This window comes from Conger conger, chromosome 7 (assembly GCF_963514075.1).
Source record: "Conger conger chromosome 7, fConCon1.1, whole genome shotgun sequence".
NCBI classification, from domain to species: Eukaryota; Metazoa; Chordata; class Actinopteri; order Anguilliformes; family Congridae; genus Conger; species Conger conger.
In genome coordinates, this window is record NC_083766.1 from 32,862,119 (window position 1) to 32,884,935 (window position 22,817).

General features: G+C 40.5%; 2 protein-coding genes across 3 annotated transcripts in view; one reads left to right on the forward strand and one right to left on the reverse strand.

Moving 5' to 3' along the window:
* The window catches only part of mink1 (misshapen-like kinase 1), a 43,632-nt gene extending 41,016 nt beyond the window's left edge, over positions 1 to 2,616 (forward strand). The window contains exon 31 of the mRNA XM_061247395.1: positions 34 to 2,616. Coding sequence (XP_061103379.1) covers positions 34 to 117 — 84 coding nt within the window. The 3' untranslated portion in view covers positions 118 to 2,616. The remainder of the gene's footprint in view (positions 1 to 33) is intronic.
* Positions 2,617 to 9,864: 7,248 nt separating this feature from the next.
* On the reverse strand, positions 9,865 to 22,337 carry gnb2 (guanine nucleotide binding protein (G protein), beta polypeptide 2). Of its 2 annotated transcripts, none has more exons than XM_061248513.1 (10): positions 21,806 to 22,337; positions 16,569 to 16,678; positions 16,320 to 16,358; positions 15,756 to 15,862; positions 15,413 to 15,476; positions 14,560 to 14,722; positions 13,019 to 13,085; positions 12,518 to 12,719; positions 11,600 to 11,816; positions 9,865 to 11,216 (listed from the first exon to the last, which is right to left on the reverse strand). In XM_061248513.1, exons 2-10 carry the CDS (start codon positions 16,623 to 16,625, stop codon positions 11,110 to 11,112), a joined length of 1,023 nt encoding a protein of 340 aa, XP_061104497.1. In that variant the 5' UTR covers positions 16,626 to 16,678; positions 21,806 to 22,337; the 3' UTR covers positions 9,865 to 11,109. The 2 variants fall into 2 exon arrangements, with proteins under 2 accessions (XP_061104497.1, XP_061104496.1); XM_061248512.1 differs by having other exon boundaries at positions 21,510 to 22,337.
* Between the last annotated feature and the right edge of the window lie 480 nt (positions 22,338 to 22,817).

The window sequence follows — 22,817 nt, forward strand, 5'->3', positions numbered from 1 at the left end:
GTAAGTTATTTCCTAACATTCTCCCTCTTCCAGGTGTTCTTTGCCTCTGTGCGTTCCGGGGGCAGCAGCCAGGTGTACTTCATGACTCTGAACAGGAACTGCATCATGAACTGGTGAAGCGGCAGCCACCGCGTCCCTGTGTCCGTTCGTGCGATCGTCCGTGTGTCTGTCCACCTGGCTGAGAAAATGGGTCCCCCCTCCCTGCGCCTACGCATTCCCATTGGGAGAGCGAGGGGGTGGAGTGGAGTAGAGGGGCCGCAGACAGAGAGAATTAACCCTGTCTGTCACCCATCATCTCCCAAGCCCCTCACGATTCCAGTTCTCGTCTCTTTTGTCTGATTTCGGCGTGCTGTCTCCATTCCCCCAGTGGCTGGCTGAGGCCAACTGACCGACCGTGACACCTTGTCACTGAACAATTTGCTTTCTCTGTTCATATTTTCCACCAACTTGATCGATGGAAAGCCAAATTATTACACAAAGCACAAATACGGTTGTATATATTTCTGTAATGTTGTACCTCTGATGTGTTAATTCCATGGTTTGGGCACCTGGTTACTTAAATGGTAGGACATTCCTGTCTTCATTTAGTCTGAGACCCACATTATCTTTCAAATGGATGGATTTTCGGTTGGCAAAACGGGAAGACATGGAGATGTGCTTTAAGGCACAATGTTATAAGCATTTTCAGATAAGGCAGTGAGCTTGTCCTAGCAGAGAGCTAATGGCCTTGATGTGTCTGGCAGTGGGTCCCCCTACTGGTTTGGAGTGTCATAGCAAAGTGACAAACATTCATCTGGAGCTGAAACTCCAGAAGGGAGTGTACTAAACAGTCGAGTGCTTTGTTTTGTATTATTATTTTCCAAATATACTTTTTTTTTGTACTGAATGTGGTAGTATTATGAGCTGTTGGGAAAAGGGAAGGAGTTTCACTATGAAACCTATCAGTGCTCACAGAGAAGGAAATGTGAGCGGGAGTGCTATACTGCAATACATGCAGAAGCACTGGCTGGGGCGTTGGGTGAGAGATGGACCAGCTAACTTATTTAATTCCACTGTTTGTTTCTGTGAGAATAAGAGGTTGGAGAAATATCAGTAATAAATAGTTTACTCATTGAGACTTTTTTTCTAGTTACATTTTATCTGTAAATATCTGAGATTACATATTACACAATAGCTGTATTTGTTATTATCCGTTGTGAGTTTATGTAGTTTGAAGAGGGTGTTTATGTTCTGCTACTTTATCGTTAGCTTCAGCGTTGGGGTTCTAGAGTGACAAGAAGAGCGACAAGGAGGGCGTGGCAGTGAGATTTATTATTTTAATGAAGAGCGCTTGGGAGGGAATTCACGTTAAATATATAATTATAATTAAACTTAATTACTCAGCCCTGCACTCTGCACAGCGTGTAGTTGTAGGAGAAAATGTATCCCTTTTGAAAATGCATTTACAGTGCAGCGTTTACTGTCAGTTGCTGGGTGTGAGTTGGAGGGGGCTCAATGGGTTTATTATGGACGAATGAGGCTATAGCCATACAGTGTCTTTCCCCGTAGTGACAATGCTCTTTGCTTGCTGTGAGCCAACAGTTCAGTGGGCTTTAACGGGGTTTACACTTAAACACTTTTATTTCAGAATAACTAAGGATATATGGCAAAAATATATATATGGTCAAAGTGTGTGTGTTATGCTCACATTTGCGTGCATACATAAGTCCACATTATTATAAACTATATGTATTGTTTTCCAAACCAAAGTTGAAAATTTCATGTATACATTAATTTCTATTTATTTTAGTTGTTTTTGTTGGGGGACTTTTTAAATATGACATTGTTGTATCTTAAATAATATATTTGTCTAAATAGAAGCACTTGAATCATACACGTGCCTAAAGTGAAATAGCACAGAATGGATTGTAAAATTACATACTTAGCACTTTTTCCATTAGTATTTCATTTGTGCTTATGTTGTTAAGCACAAATATTTTGTGGCACCGAAGCAATATTATGCTTGAAGTATCATCAGGATCTTCTCTATCTAAACCGATAACTGCACATCTGTGGCAAGTAGGTCCAGTGAAACTGTTCTAAATTCATATGCTGGCTACCGTTGATACAATGTCAACTTGTGATTGCAGAAGCTGAAATGATTAAAGAACACTTGTTTTACACTAGTTACATCAACACTAGAGCTAGCTACGCTGCTTGGTGTATATATGTGCCATATTTATTAAAGTTTGTGAGTGTCCAGGAAGTAGCATATGTTGTGCTATGTTAAGCTATGCTGACTGGCTCCCATCTCATCACATAGGTGCTAATTGAATGAAGACTGCTTCACTACGATTTATGCTAGTATAGCTGCAGTTTTTGATGCATATGGAGTTGATGTCTAGCTAGCTATCCATGATGGAAAACATACTGTGAGACCATTTGGAGCCAAGATGAAATTGGAATTTAAGTTACGAGACTGACAGCAAGCTTAGCATAATGCTGGCTTGCTGCTCGACTCGAATGAGAGGGACTAACATGAGTGTCTGGTTGCCGTACGTGTATCTATGTCTACCTATTTTGCTTAATAACCTTTAGTTTTGAAAGAAAAACGTCCAATAAAATGAAGTAAATGCTCTTGTTTAGATTTTTTGGCAAGTGACCTTGGTATTAATGGGACAATCCACTTCTCGTGGAGGACTTGGCACAAATACATCATAGTATTATAGATATTCTAGCAAACACCAAAAGGTTCCGTTTCTGTTTTCAGACTGAATTCTTAGTGACTGTTTTTGCACTTCATGAGGTGTAATTACAGCAGTATTTCAAAAACAAAACAAACAAGAAAATTATTAAAGTTTGGACTTTTTTTTTCATCCAGGGCACACTTATTTACATGTTGCATATAGCTGAATTTATTCTTGTTATAAATTATATAATGGAGTAGTATGATAGTTTTATCATAGTATCCTGAATGTATTATATTGCAGATAATGTACAGTAGTAAAGTTAAGAAATTACCATATACACCAGTTTAATGCTGATCTTTACCAGTATGTCCACCCTACCCTCTGTTTGTTTGCCATTGTGATTTGTGTTTATGAGTTTCTACAGACTGCCAGGTTTATAGTTAATGCAGTGCCTTGGAATGGGAGTATCATAAAGTGCACTTTATCTGATAAAAACTGGCAGGCACAACCCTGCATTTAGAATGCTCAGAATGAATTCAGAGTTTAATAATTAGCATATAGAAACACTCCCATGCTATAAAGCTTTATTCAGATGAAGTTCACATTTATGTGTGAGTTTTGTAATGTCAAGAAGAGGTCTTTTGGGGTATCAAAATTCATTGCAATTTCAACCATGTGCCATGGAGGGCCGTGGATTTTAATGCAAGCTTTCATTCCAACCAATCAATACTCCAGCTGATTTCACGAATTAGTTCCCTGTTTTCTGGTTGAATGTGGGCTCATTCCAATCCCTAGTTTTTCCTCCCCTTTTTCCTTTCCTTGCCCCTCTAACTTCTAACTGACTTCTAACGGTCAAGAGAGGAATTGCAGCAACAAACGCCCTCAAACCACAACACTATTTATCCCAGCCCTTCTCTGTGAATGCACTGACATTGAAACGCCATTGGCTGTGGCAGTTAGAACCAATTTCCAACCAATGAGCTTGAATTATTGTACAGCTATATGGAGTGCCGGCCCGTCAACTGCATATTTTGAAACCTGAATTTAAGGACTATCATCACAGGCAGAGCGTGAGTCAAAATGTCAGTGAGCCCTTTTCAATGATAGGAAGGGATTTACAATGGTCTTGTAACAATGTTTTAACACAAAAATCTTACCTATTGTACCTTTAAAGAAAAATAAGTAAAGACGGCGAAATTCAGGGAACACGAATTAGGCAAATTAATTGGCCTTCCTCTCTCAAATGTCAGTTCGAAGGCACGGCAGTTAGACATGGCAGATGGGGAGAGGTGGATCCACAGGTTGATCATCGATACCTCAAACTTTCAACAACAAAAAATACTAACGCACAGGATGCGCTGATGTGTTCTTGCTCAAAGGGAAGATTGGGAGTTCCTGACTTCTACTTCTAGCTCCTAGAAGGAACATTGAAGGGGTTTTAATGTCCTTAAAAATGGCGGACCTTGATCAGGAGCGAGGAAAAGGAGAGAAAAATAAGTGATTGTTGAGCCCTGTGTGTTACTTGGTAAAATCTGCGGGTGTAGTGATAGGTTGGAATGAAAACCGACATATTCTCGGCCCTCCATTATTGGGCACCCCTGCTCTAAATCATAGATGTCTTTCAGTACAATGGGAGTATACATGTGTATTTGTGTGCACGACAACCTGCAGCAGCCAGCATTGGTGGGATGATCTGCTTCAGAAAGGGGCTGGTTCCTGTTGAAAATGTAGTGATTATGTATATTGTATATAGAGCATCCAACTTGCTTGTTGTCGTGTCATATTGAGTGTAATACCCATAAATTGCCGGCAGAGGGCAACACAAGCATACAGGATAGTGGATGCGGTCTATTTTGTGGAAGAAAGCAATGTTGTGCTAATATTGCCCAGCAATGGTGGTGCAAGCCATAACCAGTCAGCGTAAGCCATAATGTGATTTTGACGTGCATTTGAGTGAAAAACAGGGACGGTTTGACACGGATCGATGTTGAGTATTTCTGAGACCTAACACGTAAGGGTGAAATAGGGCGGACATTCGAAGAAAATAAATGACACGGGATGAAAAAGCATGCAAGGATTTAAATTTGAGATCGCCGTTTTGCTAGAGGTGATGAGACCAATATTTTCAGATTTAAATTAGAATTTTTCATTGTTGTTGGGAGGTTGCTTGTGATTTGAACTCAAAGAGATTTGGGTGAGACCAGTTTTTTAGTAAGTTTATAAAGAATTTGTGCATAAAGCTTTCTTTTTATTAAGCTTGGTACATTACAGTAAATATGGGTATAGGCAATTTATTTGAGGTTTTATTGTGTAGCTTTAGGTTACATGATGGTGTGTGTGTGTGTGTGTGTGTGTGTGTGTGTGTGGGGTGGGGGGGAGGGGGGGTGTGCATGCATGTGTGTTTCACATGCTCTGCTTCGGATTTCCATGCAAATTGGTCTTGGAGAAAGCAGATGCTTGACTTTGCTCAATAACTCTACTTCTATGTTTGGGTGTATGAAAATATTTCAGGCCTGCTAATTATGAATGGTTTGCTGTATAATGTTTTTAAGGGTGACTTGCTGGGGAGAGATGAGTGGCAGTTTAAACTCAGCTGGAACTTCTCCTGGGACAACTCATTGAAATGTATACACGTGTTTTAAAAATCGCACATTTAAGGAACAAAATATGTTACTGTTGTCACAGGTTAGCTGAGACTAGATTTGAGACCTAGCTCCTTAAATGCATCTCCCATTAAGAGGTAAATTCACCCAGTGTTTCCAGGATTCCAGTTCTCTAGGTTGACATAGAAATATCTCGTTTGGCCTAGACATTTGTTATAGAAAGCATGAGTACACTTGTGCTGCACTGAATGTAATGGACAGTAATTTACCATAAATGCTGCCTGGTTTTGCCTAAATAGTGTGAATTGTAATCTCACCGCATTGGGAGAATTCAAACTATTAAGCAGTCGACAGGAATTGCTGCACAAGTGAATCTCTAACTTTTGAAAATCTGTCATTATTTATAAGACAGCCACACTCCGTGTTACGATGGCAGAAGGTTCCACGCCAAAAACACGATTAGTAAGAGGTAGTTTATAGTTCCCCAACAACAATATGGCAGTCATTGATGCTTAATCACCTACTTTTAATTTTAAGAACTCTTCACCAAGCTGGGTCTCACAGGGTTGAAAGCAAAATCATGCTAGTTTCTAAATGTTTGCGTGAATATATTCTTGGGCTAAGAAGTGGTGCATCCTGCAAGTCCCAGTGAACGGAAGTTGTAGATTTGAACAGCAGTTTTGCCGATATAAATGTAAATCAGCATGTCTGTCCCCATCCCCGTAACCCAGCCCCGTATCCCAGCCCTGTATCCCTCAACTCTTCAATTTTGTTGCTTATTCAGCAGGGGGCACTGGCCCCTCTAGTCCATGAAAAAGGCCACTTAATGTTCCTCTAATGAAAATCATTTGTTTACATATCAACTTTCCCTAACACAGCAATCTAAAAAAGAACATGTGCGTTTTTCAAATCCAGATATTTTTCATTTGTGAATACATTTTGAAAATCAGTGTGCCCTGACAGCTGGAGTTATATTTCAATACTGTATCTGAGTCTTTGCCTCCCAATTTCTTTTCTTCAAATGATATGACTTTGAGGTACTTCATTTGAAGGATTGGTTGTGTTCATAAAAAAAATCTCAGTGATGCAAATAAGAATTGCCCACAAGCCTTGAAATTAATTCTCACCTAAAATTTGCACTTAATGTTTCCTGACCGACTGGAAGTTACGAGAAGGAATTGGAATAAACGGACAGTAAACAAAGTGTGCCTTGCATCACGTCACTTCTGTGAACATGCGTATTGCCAGAGAGTTCCACATACTGTACGTCTCTGAATCTGGACCCAATCAAGTGTGGGAAATGGCATAATTATAATAATATCAATAGAGAGATATTGTTGGACTATTGGAATATAGTATATAGAATATAGATCTTAACATGAGTTAGATACCCATTTTTGAAAGATTGAGTCAAAATGGGTATTTGACCTAAGCCAAATGCATTTGGTATACATACAGTACTATTCAATTCTATTTCAATGCTGTGCATTGAAATGTATACACGTGTTTTAAAAATCGCACATTTAAGGAACAAAATATGTTACTGTTGTCACAGGTTAGCTGAGACTAGATTTGAGACCTAGCTCCTTAAATGCATCTCCCATTAAGAGGTAAATTCACCCAGTGTTTCCAGGATTCCAGTTCTCTAGGTTGACATAGAAATATCTCGTTTGGCCTAGACATTTGTTATAGAAAGCATGAGTACACTTGTGCTGCACTGAATGTAATGGACAGTAATTTACCATAAATGCTGCCTGGTTTTGCCTAAATAGTGTGAATTGTAATCTCACCGCATTGGGAGAATTCAAACTATTAAGCAGTCGACAGGAATTGCTGCACAAGTGAATCTCTAACTTTTGAAAATCTGTCATTATTTATAAGACAGCCACACTCCGTGTTACGATGGCAGAAGGTTCCACGCCAAAAACACGATTAGTAAGAGGTAGTTTATAGTTCCCCAACAACAATATGGCAGTCATTGATGCTTAATCACCTACTTTTAATTTTAAGAACTCTTCACCAAGCTGGGTCTCACAGGGTTGAAAGCAAAATCATGCTAGTTTCTAAATGTTTGCGTGAATATATTCTTGGGCTAAGAAGTGGTGCATCCTGCAAGTCCCAGTGAACGGAAGTTGTAGATTTGAACAGCAGTTTTGCCGATATAAATGTAAATCAGCATGTCTGTCCCCATCCCCGTAACCCAGCCCCGTATCCCAGCCCTGTATCCCTCAACTCTTCAATTTTGTTGCTTATTCAGCAGGGGGCACTGGCCCCTCTAGTCCATGAAAAAGGCCACTTAATGTTCCTCTAATGAAAATCATTTGTTTACATATCAACTTTCCCTAACACAGCAATCTAAAAAAGAACATGTGCGTTTTTCAAATCCAGATATTTTTCATTTGTGAATACATTTTGAAAATCAGTGTGCCCTGACAGCTGGAGTTATATTTCAATACTGTATCTGAGTCTTTGCCTCCCAATTTCTTTTCTTCAAATGATATGACTTTGAGGTACTTCATTTGAAGGATTGGTTGTGTTCATAAAAAAAATCTCAGTGATGCAAATAAGAATTGCCCACAAGCCTTGAAATTAATTCTCACCTAAAATTTGCACTTAATGTTTCCTGACCGACTGGAAGTTACGAGAAGGAATTGGAATAAACGGACAGTAAACAAAGTGTGCCTTGCATCACGTCACTTCTGTGAACATGCGTATTGCCAGAGAGTTCCACATACTGTACGTCTCTGAATCTGGACCCAATCAAGTGTGGGAAATGGCATAATTATAATAATATCAATAGAGAGATATTGTTGGACTATTGGAATATAGTATATAGAATATAGATCTTAACATGAGTTAGATACCCATTTTTGAAAGATTGAGTCAAAATGGGTATTTGACCTAAGCCAAATGCATTTGGTATACATACAGTACTATTCAATTCTATTCCATTTGTATAGTGCTTTTCACAGCAGACTCTCCCAAAGACGCTTTACATAGTGACAGAAGGAAACCAGCATTGGGGTAGCTGCAGTCCTGCCCAGTTTAGAAGTCATTTGGCTTCAACTGCTTCCTTCTCGATAATTTTTATTATTTATTTTTTAATTCTTAGTCACTGTAGTGTTCCATCATGGATAGAAACGTCATTCGAACTGTGGCTGTGCATAACTCACAGTAGCCATTTTGTTCCTGTCAAGTCCTTTTGAGTGATTTCAAAATCAAAAATAATTATTCATAATTAATTCTTAGATTTATGGGAAGGATATCTTTCCTGTTGGCCACTTTAGCACAGTGCTGTACACTGAGATTTGTTTCTGAACACAACCATTGGGCTGCTGACAGCTGCTGTGAAGTTTGGTTTAAAAGTCTGCTGTAGTAAAAGCCAGAAACTGATATGTATAGATATATATTCATACAAAATTAAGCTCTACCTTTTTGTAAAATTTAAAATCAATATGTGAATGGAATTATGATTTTGCTCATTTTGTTGTACTGTAGTGAGCCAGAAGAGGTTAGTTGACATTTTAAAAGCAGAGTTTGTATCCTCTTTGATGGGTTGATTATTCTATTTTTCTTTTGTAAAGTCCTTTTTGGGAAAAAAAAAAACAAGTCGTCTTTTTAATGTATGTTTTTGTTCCTTTTTATGAGGGGGAAAACCCTTTCATGATTGATTGTATTTAATAGAGTAGACTAATGAATTTTCAAGTCTTACAAGATTGTGCTGAATGAACTCATGAGTCTGTAAAGTCCTTAAAAAAATAAATACTTTGATCTCTGTTTAAACTGAGTGATTTCTTTGGTTAGTGTCAATGTGATACTTTCAATTTTGTACAGTATCGCTGAGAAACATGAAAAATTGTTCCTTTGTCATTGCTAGTTAATTTAGTTAATTTATTCAGTGCATTTCTAACCCCAGGTAAGGTGGCTATGTAATTAACTGCATTCATCAATCACGCTACAGAGCACAGTACAGTAGCAGCAGATACAGCAGCTATCTGGTCTGAGGCTGTTGCTGACCCGGAGTCTTTTCAGCAACTTTCATCACACTTAAGGTTGCATGTCAAGTTGACATTAAGTAAGTTGTTCGCATGAATTAATGATGTACAAATACATTAAAAGCTGTACATATTAACTTCTCAGTCTGTTAACTACATTGGTTAATGCCAATTCATGTAACATTATTATACAGTGTTACTGGAACTTCAAATAAAATATAAGCTCTAGGATGGTAGAATTTCATTTAATAACGGTGTTTATGTCAGAAATGAATTGCATTTGCAATGCGGTGTAACCGTGCAACAGTATGAATTTTACAGGTTGTTGACAAAAGAGCGCAAATACAGAGCACAGGGCGAATTGGTACAGGACAAAAAAACCCTGGGTTGTACAGGATGTCCCTGCTTAAACGAGGCTATCAGGCCCAGGCTTGATGCACTACTGGATATTCCTTTATCTAGTTCATTCATGAGATGGGAATATCCACTACTGGATGTTCTAGCATGTGGCCATTTTATGGAATGTCCTTTGTTTTGACCCTGTGCACACTACATTATGGGTGTTGGTCATAATGAGCTCACGCACTCAGCCAACACTGGCAAGAAAGGCTACTGGTGTTTATTGTTATGTACAATGTATACCGTTATAATGCAGACGTAACACACTGACAAAGTCAAACAGCATCAACACCCTTCTTGATTATTTTCCCAAAAGAAATTTGAAAGGATTAACCCACATTTAAATTTTTGTTTTACCTTGAGAATCATTTTGTATAATACTATATGCAATGTGTTCAACATAATTATTCATTATCATTTAAACATATCTGAGGCACACAGGGAGAACAGAATAAAACGGCATAAAAATTGTCAAAAAAACAAAAACAAAACATTTTTAGATTTGTGTGTATATGCATGTAAATATACACACACTCATATATACTGTATATGTATATACAGACATACACACACATTTACATATATACACATAAATGTATATATAGATAAAAACTCATTAACAGAAAATAGCAATTTATTGTCAGTCAGTAGTGACCACCAGTTTCACTGACTTTATAATCATCCTCCATTTTGTTTTAAAACGACATTCCCTTCCACCCCTCTCAGTCTCTTCAGCGTGTCATTGTTGGCATCAGACGTACTAGTTTGTCCGTCATATACTCCCCCACTCCCATTTATTACCCTGTTTAAGAAAAACTTTTACCTGGAGAGAAGGATTGAAGAGACCTGTTTGAAGGAGACATGAAATAAAAAACTAATGAAGTGAATGAAGTCCCAGCATCTCTCTTTCTCCTCTTCCTTTTGGGTTCCAGAGGAGTTATTCCACAATGTCCAATATTCTTTTCCAATTGTTTTTAGAAAAAGAGTGTGTCTGTAAGTCCAAATGATGTTGTTGGATATATGTGCACATGTGACTGGTCAATGGTTACACGTGATGTGCACATTTCAAAGGAAATGTGGTCACCTTGCAGCGTGTCATTTCCTATGAGATATAGGAAAACTGCAGGTTTGTCCAAGTGCAATTGTGTATTTGTGTGAAATTTAACACCATCCATGTACAGAATACAGTGTAATCTGTAGCATATACATTGTGTGGCATATGTACAATTGTGTCTATATGCTTGTGAGTTGTGACACATCGTACATATTATGTACAATGAGGTTCACCGTGTTTTAATTTTTCTGGTTTTCTTACGTAGTTCTTATGTACATAATACATGTACCGGAATGTGAGTTTGAGCTCTGAACAACCCAATGTACCCTGTGTGAGTGTGTGTGTGCGTGTGCGTGTGTGCATGTGTCTGGGGGTGGCGATGCAACTCTTCAGTTCCAGATCTTGAGGAAGCTGTCCCAGGACCCGGTGGACACCGCCATGCCGTCGTCGGTCACTCCCAGGCAGCTCACACGGTTGTCATGGCCGGCCAGCACTCCTGTGGCAGGGGCCGAGAGAAACAGGACACGTCTGACTTCATCTGCTGACACTTTAATTTCATTCATTTAGCGGCCAATGCGGGGCTGCGCGTGTCTAATTCCCATCCTAGTTCGAATAAATATCCCATTATTGGCGTGTTTATGCACGCAATCCATCCACGTTTCTCCTCAAAAACATCTGGTTTCTTTTCAGGCCGCAGCCCACAGCCCAAGATCAGATCAGTCGGAGGACATTTCATATCAGCTTTCGCACGCAGTCAATGGGGTGCCTGATCAGCCAGCAGGGGTCGCCAGAGAGAGCAAATGCAGACCCCTAACGGACTGAACCCTCCTCCTCTACCCCAGGGTGACATTTTGAGCCCCCGCTCCCCCGTGGCCTCACCTGCACGGTCCCCCTTCATGGCGTCCCAGATGTTGCAGTTGAAGTCGTCGTATCCGGCCAGCAGCAGCCGCCCCGAGCGGGAGAAGGCCACGGACGTGATGCCGCAGATGATGTTGTCGTGGGAGTACAGGCTGAGCTCCTGGTCGGCCCGCAGGTCGAACAGCCTGCACGTGGCGTCGTCTGAGCCCGTGGCGAACGCACTGCCATTGGGAAAGAACTGCAAGCGGAGGAGGAGGAGGAGGAGCGGGAAGGGGAGCAGGCATTAGGGGGAAAGGTGAGCGAGAGGTGGGGGAGATTGAGAAGACATTTGACGAGTGAATAACAATTGAATATGGAGCAGAAGAGATGCATAGAGAGACGGATGCACGCACTGCAGAAAGTTCACACCTATGGCATAACACACTGTGAGCACTTTATTAGGCATTTTAGACGTATTTTTTTGACTCATCTGCTGCTGTAGCCTATCCACTTAGAGGTTTGACATGTTGTGTTTTCAGAGACGCTTTTCTGCATACCACTGTTATAATGTGTGGTTATTTGCGTTACTGTCACCTTCCTGTCAGCTTTGACCAGGCTGGCCCTTCACCTCCAAGGTAAATGCCTTGATGCTCACTGGATGTTTTTTGTTTTTCACACCATTCTCTGCAAACTCTAGAGACTATTGGGTGTGAGATCAGCAGTTTTTGAGATCATCAAACCACTCTGTCTGACACCAACAACCATTCCACGGCCAACGTCACTACATTTCTTCCCCATTTTGACATTTGGGCTTAACAGCTGAACCTCTTGACCAAGTCTGCATGCTTTAGTTGCTGCCACATGATTGGCTGATTAAATATTTGCATTAGCAAGCTGGTGTACTGGTCTACCTAATAAATTGCTCACTGAGTGTACATATGTGTGTACAGACACACTTACACAAACGGCATTGATGTCCGACTCATGGCCAGTGAATGTTTGTCGGCACATGCTGTCCCGGATGTCCCAGAGCTTTATGGAGGCGTCACACGCCCCAGACACAAACGTACGGAAGTCAGGGGACAGAGACAGGCTCATGACGTCACCACTGTGACCAGAGAACACCGTGGTCTGCTGGCCTGTCTCAATATCCCACAATGCACTGGAAACACAAACATAGTGACCATGAACAACGGTATTCCCCGTTAACTCAAACTCACAAGTGACACACATTGTCCAGATATTACCAAAAAAGGCACAAGTAAGCTACGCAGAGGCAAAGAAAAAAAATCTGACAGGTAATTGTACAAAGCAGAATAACACAATGTTTCTAGATTGTCTAGTTTCACATTTGTTACTATAATACCACAATAACAAGTAACAGGATATTTATACAATGACGAAGTAGGTCATTAAATAATGCACTGTGTCTCGCTGTAAGTGATATGCAGACACACATACCACGTTGTATCTCCTGAACTGGTGATGATTTGATTGTCATCAATGAAGCGGCAGCAGGACAGGTAGCCTGGTGGACAGACAAACAGACATATAAAACCACGGCCCCTGCAGTGCAGTTCACCCTGAGGCTGAGAGAACATCATTTCTTTATCCTGGTGTAAAATCCAGCTATGACCAGCTTGTTTTTTCAGCAGGGTATCTTCATCATAGCTAAACAGTTAGCCATCCAGACAGAGCATCAACTGATTTGTGCGCACAACACAAAGTGACAGACAGCCAGCTAGCATTCGTGTGTGACCTGCCATAAACATATCCTTGCCCTTTCATGATGAAGGATAAAAAAAGTAATTCATAAAATAAAAAACTCCCTTGATTACTGAACACAGAATAACAGCATGTTTGACCAGTGTGCGGCATTTTGAAATGACAATGAAATTAGTCCGGCCCCTGGGGAGAAGTAGTTGAAGAATGCTGATGGTTATGTCATCCCATTTCTCTCATCTCCAAGAGTCACTCACGGGGGGGTAATGCCTGGCCCCCAGTGCTGTGAAGGCTAACAGTATGCTAACAGTATGCTAACAGCGTGCTAGCAGTGTGCTCAGTTTACCTGTATGGGTACAGCTGTTTGACTAGAGAATCTGGAGGGTCGTACTCACTGCACCGCTCAGGATTAAAACGGCAGGGATGCTGTATATTAATAGAGTGTTTAAAGATGGGTACTTTGTCATGAGGGTTTCCAGAATGCATCATGCGTGGAATACAAATGCACAGGGAATGGCTTCTGCTATGGATTTTAATTATATTTAATGTAATTAATTAGCTCTTAATTAAACCAGGACGGTCTAGTGCTGTGGAAGATGGTCTCTGAGGAGTATTCCTCTGGAGTGTCGGAGCCTGAGACAGAACTCCTTTTCTTACTGAACCTTGTGAGGGCATACATAACTGTATGTCCTGGGCCCTACTACCACATCCTAACCAGGCCAGTGGGATCAGTGGCCAGCAGCTCCACAAAGCAGTGTATAATTTGGCCACTTTCACTTGGCAGGGTTGCTCTCATCTCAGACTTCACTGGATAATCAGGTCCCAGTAATCTAGCTGCAGCAGGTGCACATGAAACATACTCCTCTGTTTCCTCATTCATATCAAAAGGAAGTTATCAAATTACGCTGATAGAGTGTAAATGAGTGACGATATAAATACACCAGACTGCACATACAATGGAGAAGGGTTTGGTCTTCATACCTACAGCTAGATGCAATCTTGCTACTCTAATAGCAAAGTTACCCATCAACATTACAGACTCTGGAATATAACTTTGAGATGACTTTGGAAATCATGAAGCTGTAACAAAGCAGCCCTAGAAACAGTGATGTCTCTCACGCTGACAGGAACGCTCAGTCTGCACGCTCACTCTCCCGCCAGGTAATGGCAGACACTTTAGATTTTACCACTAGGTGGCAGCAAAAGGACCGCCCAACTCCACTTCCCACCGCCACATTTTAATGTGCATGCATCACATATACATATGGATGTTCTGGTACCTGTATGTCCAGGTAGTTCTCTGCTGACCCTCACGTTGCCTTCTCGAGTCTTCAGGCTGTAGATGGAGCAGATGTTGTCCAGGCCTCCACAGGCTACATAGTTACCAGAGGGGGCGTATGCACACGTCATCACCCAAGAGGAGCGCAGTGGGATTGCATGTACCTGAGAAACAGACAGACAAGGTTTAAGCATGAAGAGTGCCATGTCAGTGTCACAACTCATAGCAGTAAATATATAAACCTGCAACATATATATATATATATAGTATATTAGTGCTAGGATAGGGACAAGAGGCAGATTGAGGACGTGGTGCTTTAAGTAGCAAAAAATGGCTGTTCAAAGCATCTGACAAGGCCGCTGCTATGGAACACATCTGCATCCTGAATGCATAAGTGCAGCCTCCAAATTCTTTTTTGGGGGTGGTGGGGGGAGTGTCCAGAAGCTACAACAAGGGCCAGAATTTGCTCTATGTATGGATTCCTGCAAAAATCATCCTCTGCAATTTAGCGCCTAAGCATGTTTATTAAACATACCTGCACAATACAGTGGCTTCAGAAAGTATTCAGACCCCTTCACTTTTTGCACATTTTATTGTGTTGTGTCAATTTTAAATGGATAAAACTGCCATTTTGCCTATCAAACAGCATTCAATAACTCAATGACACAACATGTTTTTATAAAACTGTGTAGTTTGTGGTTGTGTTAGCTACGCAATAACTTTTTGTACATAAGCAGACTAACTTTTCCATAATAAGACATTTGACCCCAAAAGAAGTGATTGGCAGTGCAGCGTATGCAGTGGAGTGCGCTCAGTGGTGTAGACGGTGTCTTGCGGTGCAGATGGACTGTTACCTTGTTGGTGGTGTAACTGTCCCAGATGATCAGTTTGCCATCCTGGGAAGCACTGACAAGCAGCCTGCAGAGACAAGGAGAGACACTCAGCTATGAGTCTGGGGTGGAGGTCTGGGTATGATGACCTATTGGTACTCTGTGTGGTACAGCAACGTGGCTTTCAAGTACAGGCCCACAGTTACTACAAGGACAATGCCATAAAAATGCCTTAATGCTATGAACAGGCAGAAAAGGCTTTTGTCTTAGCTGGGGACAAAGCATTTAGGTTTCCACTGTCAAAGCTGATTGGCAAACCCAAAGCTAATGGCCGCTGTGTAGAATGCAGGGAGTGGAGTGTACGCACCTGGAGTCAGTGCCCCAGTGCATAGCGTAGATTTTAGCCAGGTGTCCACGGAGGGTGCGGCGCGTACGCATCTGTATCCGACCCACTGGGTCCAGACCTGCTGTAATCTAACCCCTCACATCAATCCACACGCACAACCACACACGTGCAACACACACACACACACACACACACACACACACACACACACACACACACACACAAATACAATTCAGTGTTAAAATTAAGCTAACAATGATCATTTGTATGGCTAATGTGCCACATAAAGGGTAAAAGAAAATGTATATTTGAACAGCAGCAGCTAGATAGCTAGACATTTATAGCATCCATGACAGTGATTAAAGTGGACACTGGGTACTACAATATTTACTTTATATGCTACATAAGGTATTGCTAACAAGAAACAAAAATCTCTATTTTGGAGGGAAATCCAATTCTGGTCAGACAAATGTCAGTTTAAGTGGACCAAATATTATTACAATATCATCACAAATTGTTGAATCTTTCAAATACTTAAACAAATGTATTATATTATGCTGAACTTTACAGGGGACAATGCTTTACCTGTGTTAGGGTGGAGTCTCCACATGCTTTCCTTGCATCCTAAAACAGAGCAGATATATGATATAACATGGCATGGCAATACTTATAGATCAAGATATCTCCATGTATCTTTATACTGTCCTCCCTCGGAGTACTTAATGCTCCAAAATCATCTCTCTTGCCACCCCCCACCCATACCCCCATGTTTTTACCCCAACATAAAGATGATTTTCTGAATTTGTTGTTGATACAGTTGAATTAACTTCTCACTCTTATCTGGTTCCTCAGTTGCTCCGCCTCCTGGCGCAGTTGCTCCAGTTCACTCATTGTTGATTGGCTGGTCGCCTGTCACTCCCACTATAGTTTAGTCGATCTACAATCTAAGGGAATATGCATTAGACAAGCAGTTATTATAAAAATAATAATAATAATTAATAAATAAAATTTAAAAACTGCTACTGGGCACAGATCATGTTCATGACTATGAGGACAATACACAATACTATACACAAGTGTTACTCATTGCTTTCGGTCAAAATATCTATGATTCAGCTACCTCCAGAATATGTTTCTTTTTCTTTTCCAGCAAATGCATTACCTTTTTAAAGCACTTTTACCTCAGAGGCATCATACCTACATGTGGCCAGTCATAGCTGAATAGTGTTTGTGGCAATAAATAAAAAAATATAAATAGCATTCTTACATAAGAGGCCTGTAGCATAGAGTAGAGTCCTATCTTTTTGCTTGCTAAATTAGTCGCATTAGCACACCCAGTCATACTGTGGACCTAATCAGAAATATCAAGATTTTGCTCTTACATGATGGCTACGGCCATGAATCAATTTAATAAAACGTGACTGACCATGCTGACCTGGGTTTGTCTACCAATTTTGCCAGTTTAAAATGATCAACTGTTCTAAAGGGCAGGACAAATGAATCCAAACCAATCCAAAATGTTGTATTCATGGTCGTGGCTTATGGTGGTAGTACCCATTTTATATATTCTAGAATGTACAATTAGCAGGGCTTAACCATTTTTCCTGTAATCTCTAATCTGCAGTAATCTGGGAAGGAGAATCACTCACAAGCATTTAAATCATGAACCTCTTAATGAGTACAAACAAGATTAGGATTACCTCAAACAGGATTATATAGACTGTGTGTGCGCGTGTCCATGTCCGTGTGTGGGCATACATACAAAACTGTATATTAAAGCAGGTTAATTATTGTAAAGCCACCAAGATTAAAGACTCATTTATCCTGACAACAAAAACTTCTGCAACGATTTATACCCACTGCCCACTACTCAAAAATTGTACTTGTTTCAGGCATCATTAACAAATCATTTGTGCTAGCTGTAGGGCAAAAACAAACTGATTACACAAATAGTATGTTACTGCCCTTGCTTGTCACTTTACCAGCACCGACGTACCATAGGGACTGTATGGACACCCCTTGTTGTAAATGCAGTATGAGCATGTCAAAATGCAAGTGTTATGTAAAAGTAAAATATAGCTGTGCACCAATCGGAAACCTGTGGGCAGTTCATATGCACAAACCCATAAAGGTGAATAAAAGTTGAACTTTCATTCCAAAAATGAACAAGATGAATTTGCATATTATTTCGATCGATGGAGGAGTTTTAAAGAAGAGAAGACCATACGGACTGATGCAGACTAAACATCAGCAGATTATCTTTTTGGCTAGCAGCACTTATTACTTTTGCAGGTGTTTGAGAGTTTTTCTTAACGTGACTGTAAAGGTAAATCTGTGAATGGCTTCAAACTACATTGAATGCCGTTATTATGGTATGTATTAAGCGTAATCAAAAATGTATTGAAATATCAACTTATGTCAATGTAAACATTTCCATCTATTCCTACATGGGAATTGAATGGGTAGATTTCAATTTATCACTAGACTCTAAGCTATTGGGTCAGGTACCTTGATGATGTCATGAATTAATGGTCAATAAATGTTTTTGTCTCATTGCATATCTCCTCCCATACTTTCATGAGATTTATATATAGAGATCTTTTATGGAAAGATTTGTAGGATGAGCTATGCAGTGTCCATGGTGGTACAGTGGATGAATCCTGACCAGGGGTCTTTCTGTGTGGAGTTCGCATCTTGCTAGCTAGCTAACTGTCGCTTCTGATGTCAGTCAGCTGCTAGCCGGATGCATGTCACATTACAGTGAGAAAAGTCATGACCTTATAGTACAAGTGCACCTCAAATTAACAGATTTTTTTTTATGTTCTTGCATTCTAAGTACTTGACTTGTTGGTGCACTAGTAAGTTAAGCTCATAAGAACATGCACAGGTACACAAGTGTGCAATTTGAGACAGAGCCACAGAATTTATGTCTGACTTGAATAATGTGTGTTATAATAATTATTTGCATTGATTTGAATATATATTTGGTGGATGTGTAGTGGATATATCACTCTGATAGTTTATGGTCATTTTTTCCAGTCACTTTAATTATGGTGACAATTATTCAGCTGTAGAGGTCATCCTTGGGCCTACCAGACCCTTTGGAATTAGGCTACTGCCCTGTTTCATCTTAATGATGCTCTAAACCAGGTGTGCCCAATCATGTGCCATGGAGGGTTGAAAGTATGCAGGTTTTCATTCCAACATATGACTACACAGGTGATTAACACACCTTCAACCAGCAAGAAGGGAATTCATTTGTGAAATCAGCCTGTGCAGTGATAGGTTGGAATGAAAACCAGCATACTCTCTGCCCTCCATGGGACATTATTGGGCACCCGTGTTCTGTTGATTTTGGAAAGTCTGTTCTATGTCAATTTTCTTACACACACTCTCTCTCTCTCTCACACTCTCTCTCTCACGCATACACACACACGCACACACACACACACACACAAGCACACACACACCAACCTACTGTAGGAGGAAGCAATTACCTGGATCCCAATCCCTAGAGTAACCTCCAAGCACATAGATCATGCACCACTAATGAAAGGTGACAGGGGGAAATGAGTAGATCCCAGTCTCATTGCACCATGGCTCAATTAGGCAATAAAGCACAGTGATGTGGCTATGGGCACAGAAGACCGTTTCCCACTGGTATATTTAAGTGATTTCTTTGTTTATTTTGGTACACATTATTTGTATCCAAGATCCAGTGCATTAAGCACAAGAGTTGTGGACAACTATTACATATACAAATGAGCAGAAAAACAAAATGTAGTGCTAATTACATTGTCATCTTGAATGCAACCCTGCCAGGACACAACTAGCAAAGAATAGGGAAACTCAAGTCGCCTACAATGGCTGCCCTGTGTAGTTTTATGTTACTGCTCATGTTGCTATTGGTTTACACTGGGAAAACCAGGTGAATTTCAGCTCGAATCACATTAATGACCTTGGTCGAGCAATGCGTGGCTCGAGATAAGGAAAAGGCTGATCCTGTGTCACTTATGAACTGTAGTTGCACGTTCTTGATATAAGGAGAAGGCTAATCCACTGAAGTGTTTGTATAGTTGATAAGTCTGGGTGATTCAAACTGCTGTATGCATTTATGCTCTATTTTTCCTCATTTTGTGTTAGACATAATCAGAACGAGTTCTCGGTTAATGCCCTGATTAGACGGAGCAACAGGATGTAGCTCCAACATTTCAAGGCCTCACTGTTTCGCTCCTAAGCATAAGGAAATGTAATATTTTACATTTGGCGGTGTATAGCAGGTGGCAGCGAGAATGAATGGCAAATATGCGCTGTTTGGTCGTTCGATCTGAACGTCACGCAAGTAGGCCTGCTGGCTACTATCGGTAACGTGTGAGGTACTGGCGTTGTCAGTGTTACACTGTAAGCAAAAATGAGGAGGAGCGATAGCAGAAATAATGCGAACGGGCAGAAATAATGCGAACGGGTAAAAACTAGGCCCAAGGATGCGTTTCATTTTTATAATAGCGAAACTTCACTTAGGTTATCGCTCCAGTAGCCTAACCTGTATTGTAAGCAAATAGGGTGGTGAATAAAGAAAGGTTAGCGAGCGTTTCGTGCTGGTAGGCTACACATAGCCTAAAGACTTGTATAGTTGCTTTCATTATTCTTCCAATTCTCTACTGTTTATGTGTGGCGATATCGCTGGCTACAACGCTGTTTTGTAAACAGGATGTATACTGCTCTACGCGCCCAGAGTAGCCCAGGTTCTTTTCCGATGCGAGATCTGGAAGTCGCAAATATAGGCTATTAAATTCATTCGACTATTGGCCTATACTTGCATTTAACTATAGCTATCCTGTCGGTGGCGGTGCACATGTAAATTGATTAACCGTAGACTATTATCAACTATCATCAACATATTTGATACACTTGCTTGTTAAATGACCGTCTTCTGCGCCTATGGCTATAGAAAACCGTTGTATTTTGCCCTCTACATAGGCTTTTGCAATTTGACGGTGCAGAAGCCTAATCATACACTAATCTATGCAAATTCAAATTCCAAACATCCTTTAAAGGCGCGTGGCTTTGGTAATACAGGGCTCCAGGTTGGTAAATTTGTACATATAAAGCTATATCCATAGGCTGTGCCATCAACCACCCATACCTCATCGATGGACGGTCAGTGGCCTTGCAACAGTTCGGTGCCATTCCCTAATGAAAGAAACTAGGAACTATCGAATCATTATAGCTACCCAAAAAACGAACTAGGCCTACAGTCTTCTTCAGAGAAACATCACTGTACCAAAGTCCAGAATACATCTAATACAGATAAATAGGCAATTTCCCCCCTGTAGCCGTTCCCAGATCTTTGTAAAAATGGAACCACACCTAAATTAATATAAATTCATGCACGTAGGCCTACGTATTCGTGTTGGACCAGGTGTAGCTACAAAAATCGAATTGGTGGTGGTGGTGTAAAATAGCATAGGTTATACTGAAATGACACTGCTCATAATCAGAATAGAAATGGCAACCTCCACTGTAATGCTGCTGTAGCCACTTTAGTGTCTAAACGGTCAGCTGAAAAATATTTAATGTGAACTTTATTTTGCTCAAACATCACAATTTGTAGGCCTATGATTATAGAACGACTAATTGTGACGTTTTCATTTGCAACAGCATCCATATATTGTATAGGCTATTTGCAGGGTGTGGGCTAGCCGTATTAGCAGGGGATCCAGCCAATTATGGCAAGATAGATCATGTAAGCACAAATGTTTAAATGATAGCTACCTGTTAATTAGTTGAATCTTTCCGGGCGAGGTGGTTGATCGCTTCGTTTACAAAATACTGTTCTAAATATGGGCTAAATATTGGTCCTTATTCCTTGGTCCTCAAAATCTAAAACAGGCAAAATGTTGAAGTCTAGTTGCTCGTTGCTTTCAGTTTCTGTATTCCTCTCCTTGAGTCTTGTCGTTTTTCAACATGGGAAAAATGCATATTCGACTAGGTTTAAAAATATAAATGCTGCGAGATAATCTATATTTGATTGGGCCTCTTCAGAAAATTAGATATAGCCTATAGCTTACTGTTGTGATCCCCTTTCCTCTTCGATATGGATTTAAACTCCCAATGACTATCTGGGTGTAGAAAACGTTTTTTTCGTGTAGTCCTTGTAAAAACGTCAATATACTTCCAAAAACAATCGAAGCAACAAAGAGAGTTCTCAAGTTCTCATACTGTGGTAAATGCTATCTTTGCCTTCGTTTTCTTTCCGTTTGTGTTTCGTGATCCTTCGCTTCCTTCCTCCCTCGCTAGCTCTCCCGCTCCCGTTCGTCGCCGCTCTCGCTCAAAATTCTAGAATAAATCGCCGAACACAGAAATGGTTCTGGCTCAGGATCTTGAACACAAATAAAAAAAAATAACTGCGAATCAAAAGTGACTTATCTTGGGGGGCAGCGGGGAACGCACCCATTTGCACAATAGGCCTAAATAAAGTAGGCTATTGGTAATTATGCATGCATGCATACACTATTCTACAGCACTTATAAATACAAACACACATAGCCTATACAGGTCAGTCAGGTTTAATATGTAACCATTCGTTCAGTGTTACCGATGACTCCCATAAGCACGATTCAACCACACCCATTTACAAAGAGACTGTACCATTACTCAACACCCCTCTTGAGTCAATACGACTTTAGAGGAGGGGTTATGAGGGAAGTCGGCAAGTCACTCACGTTGGCCCGTAGTTGATGCGCTGAGATGCGCTCAGACAGCAGAAAGGGGGAAATACAAAAGTAGCCATAATCGTAACAGTACCCTAAAATCCTTTAAACCTCTAAGATGTGAGACAAGACTGTGGGTTTTAACATAGACTTCACATTTGCTGAGAAAAAGAAAAGCATATTTGTGCTCTTAAAAGTATTTTTCTCTTCTTTTTTGCTTCCTTTTTTGTCCCCTATAGGCAGGCAACATGTAACAAATAACTTTTCTCAGTTCAAAGTCTTTGTGTGCACACATATTGAACATTATGATTTCAAATTATAATGACAATTCTCAGCCTTTTTTTGTGGTTACAGGTGTGGTTACAGGCAT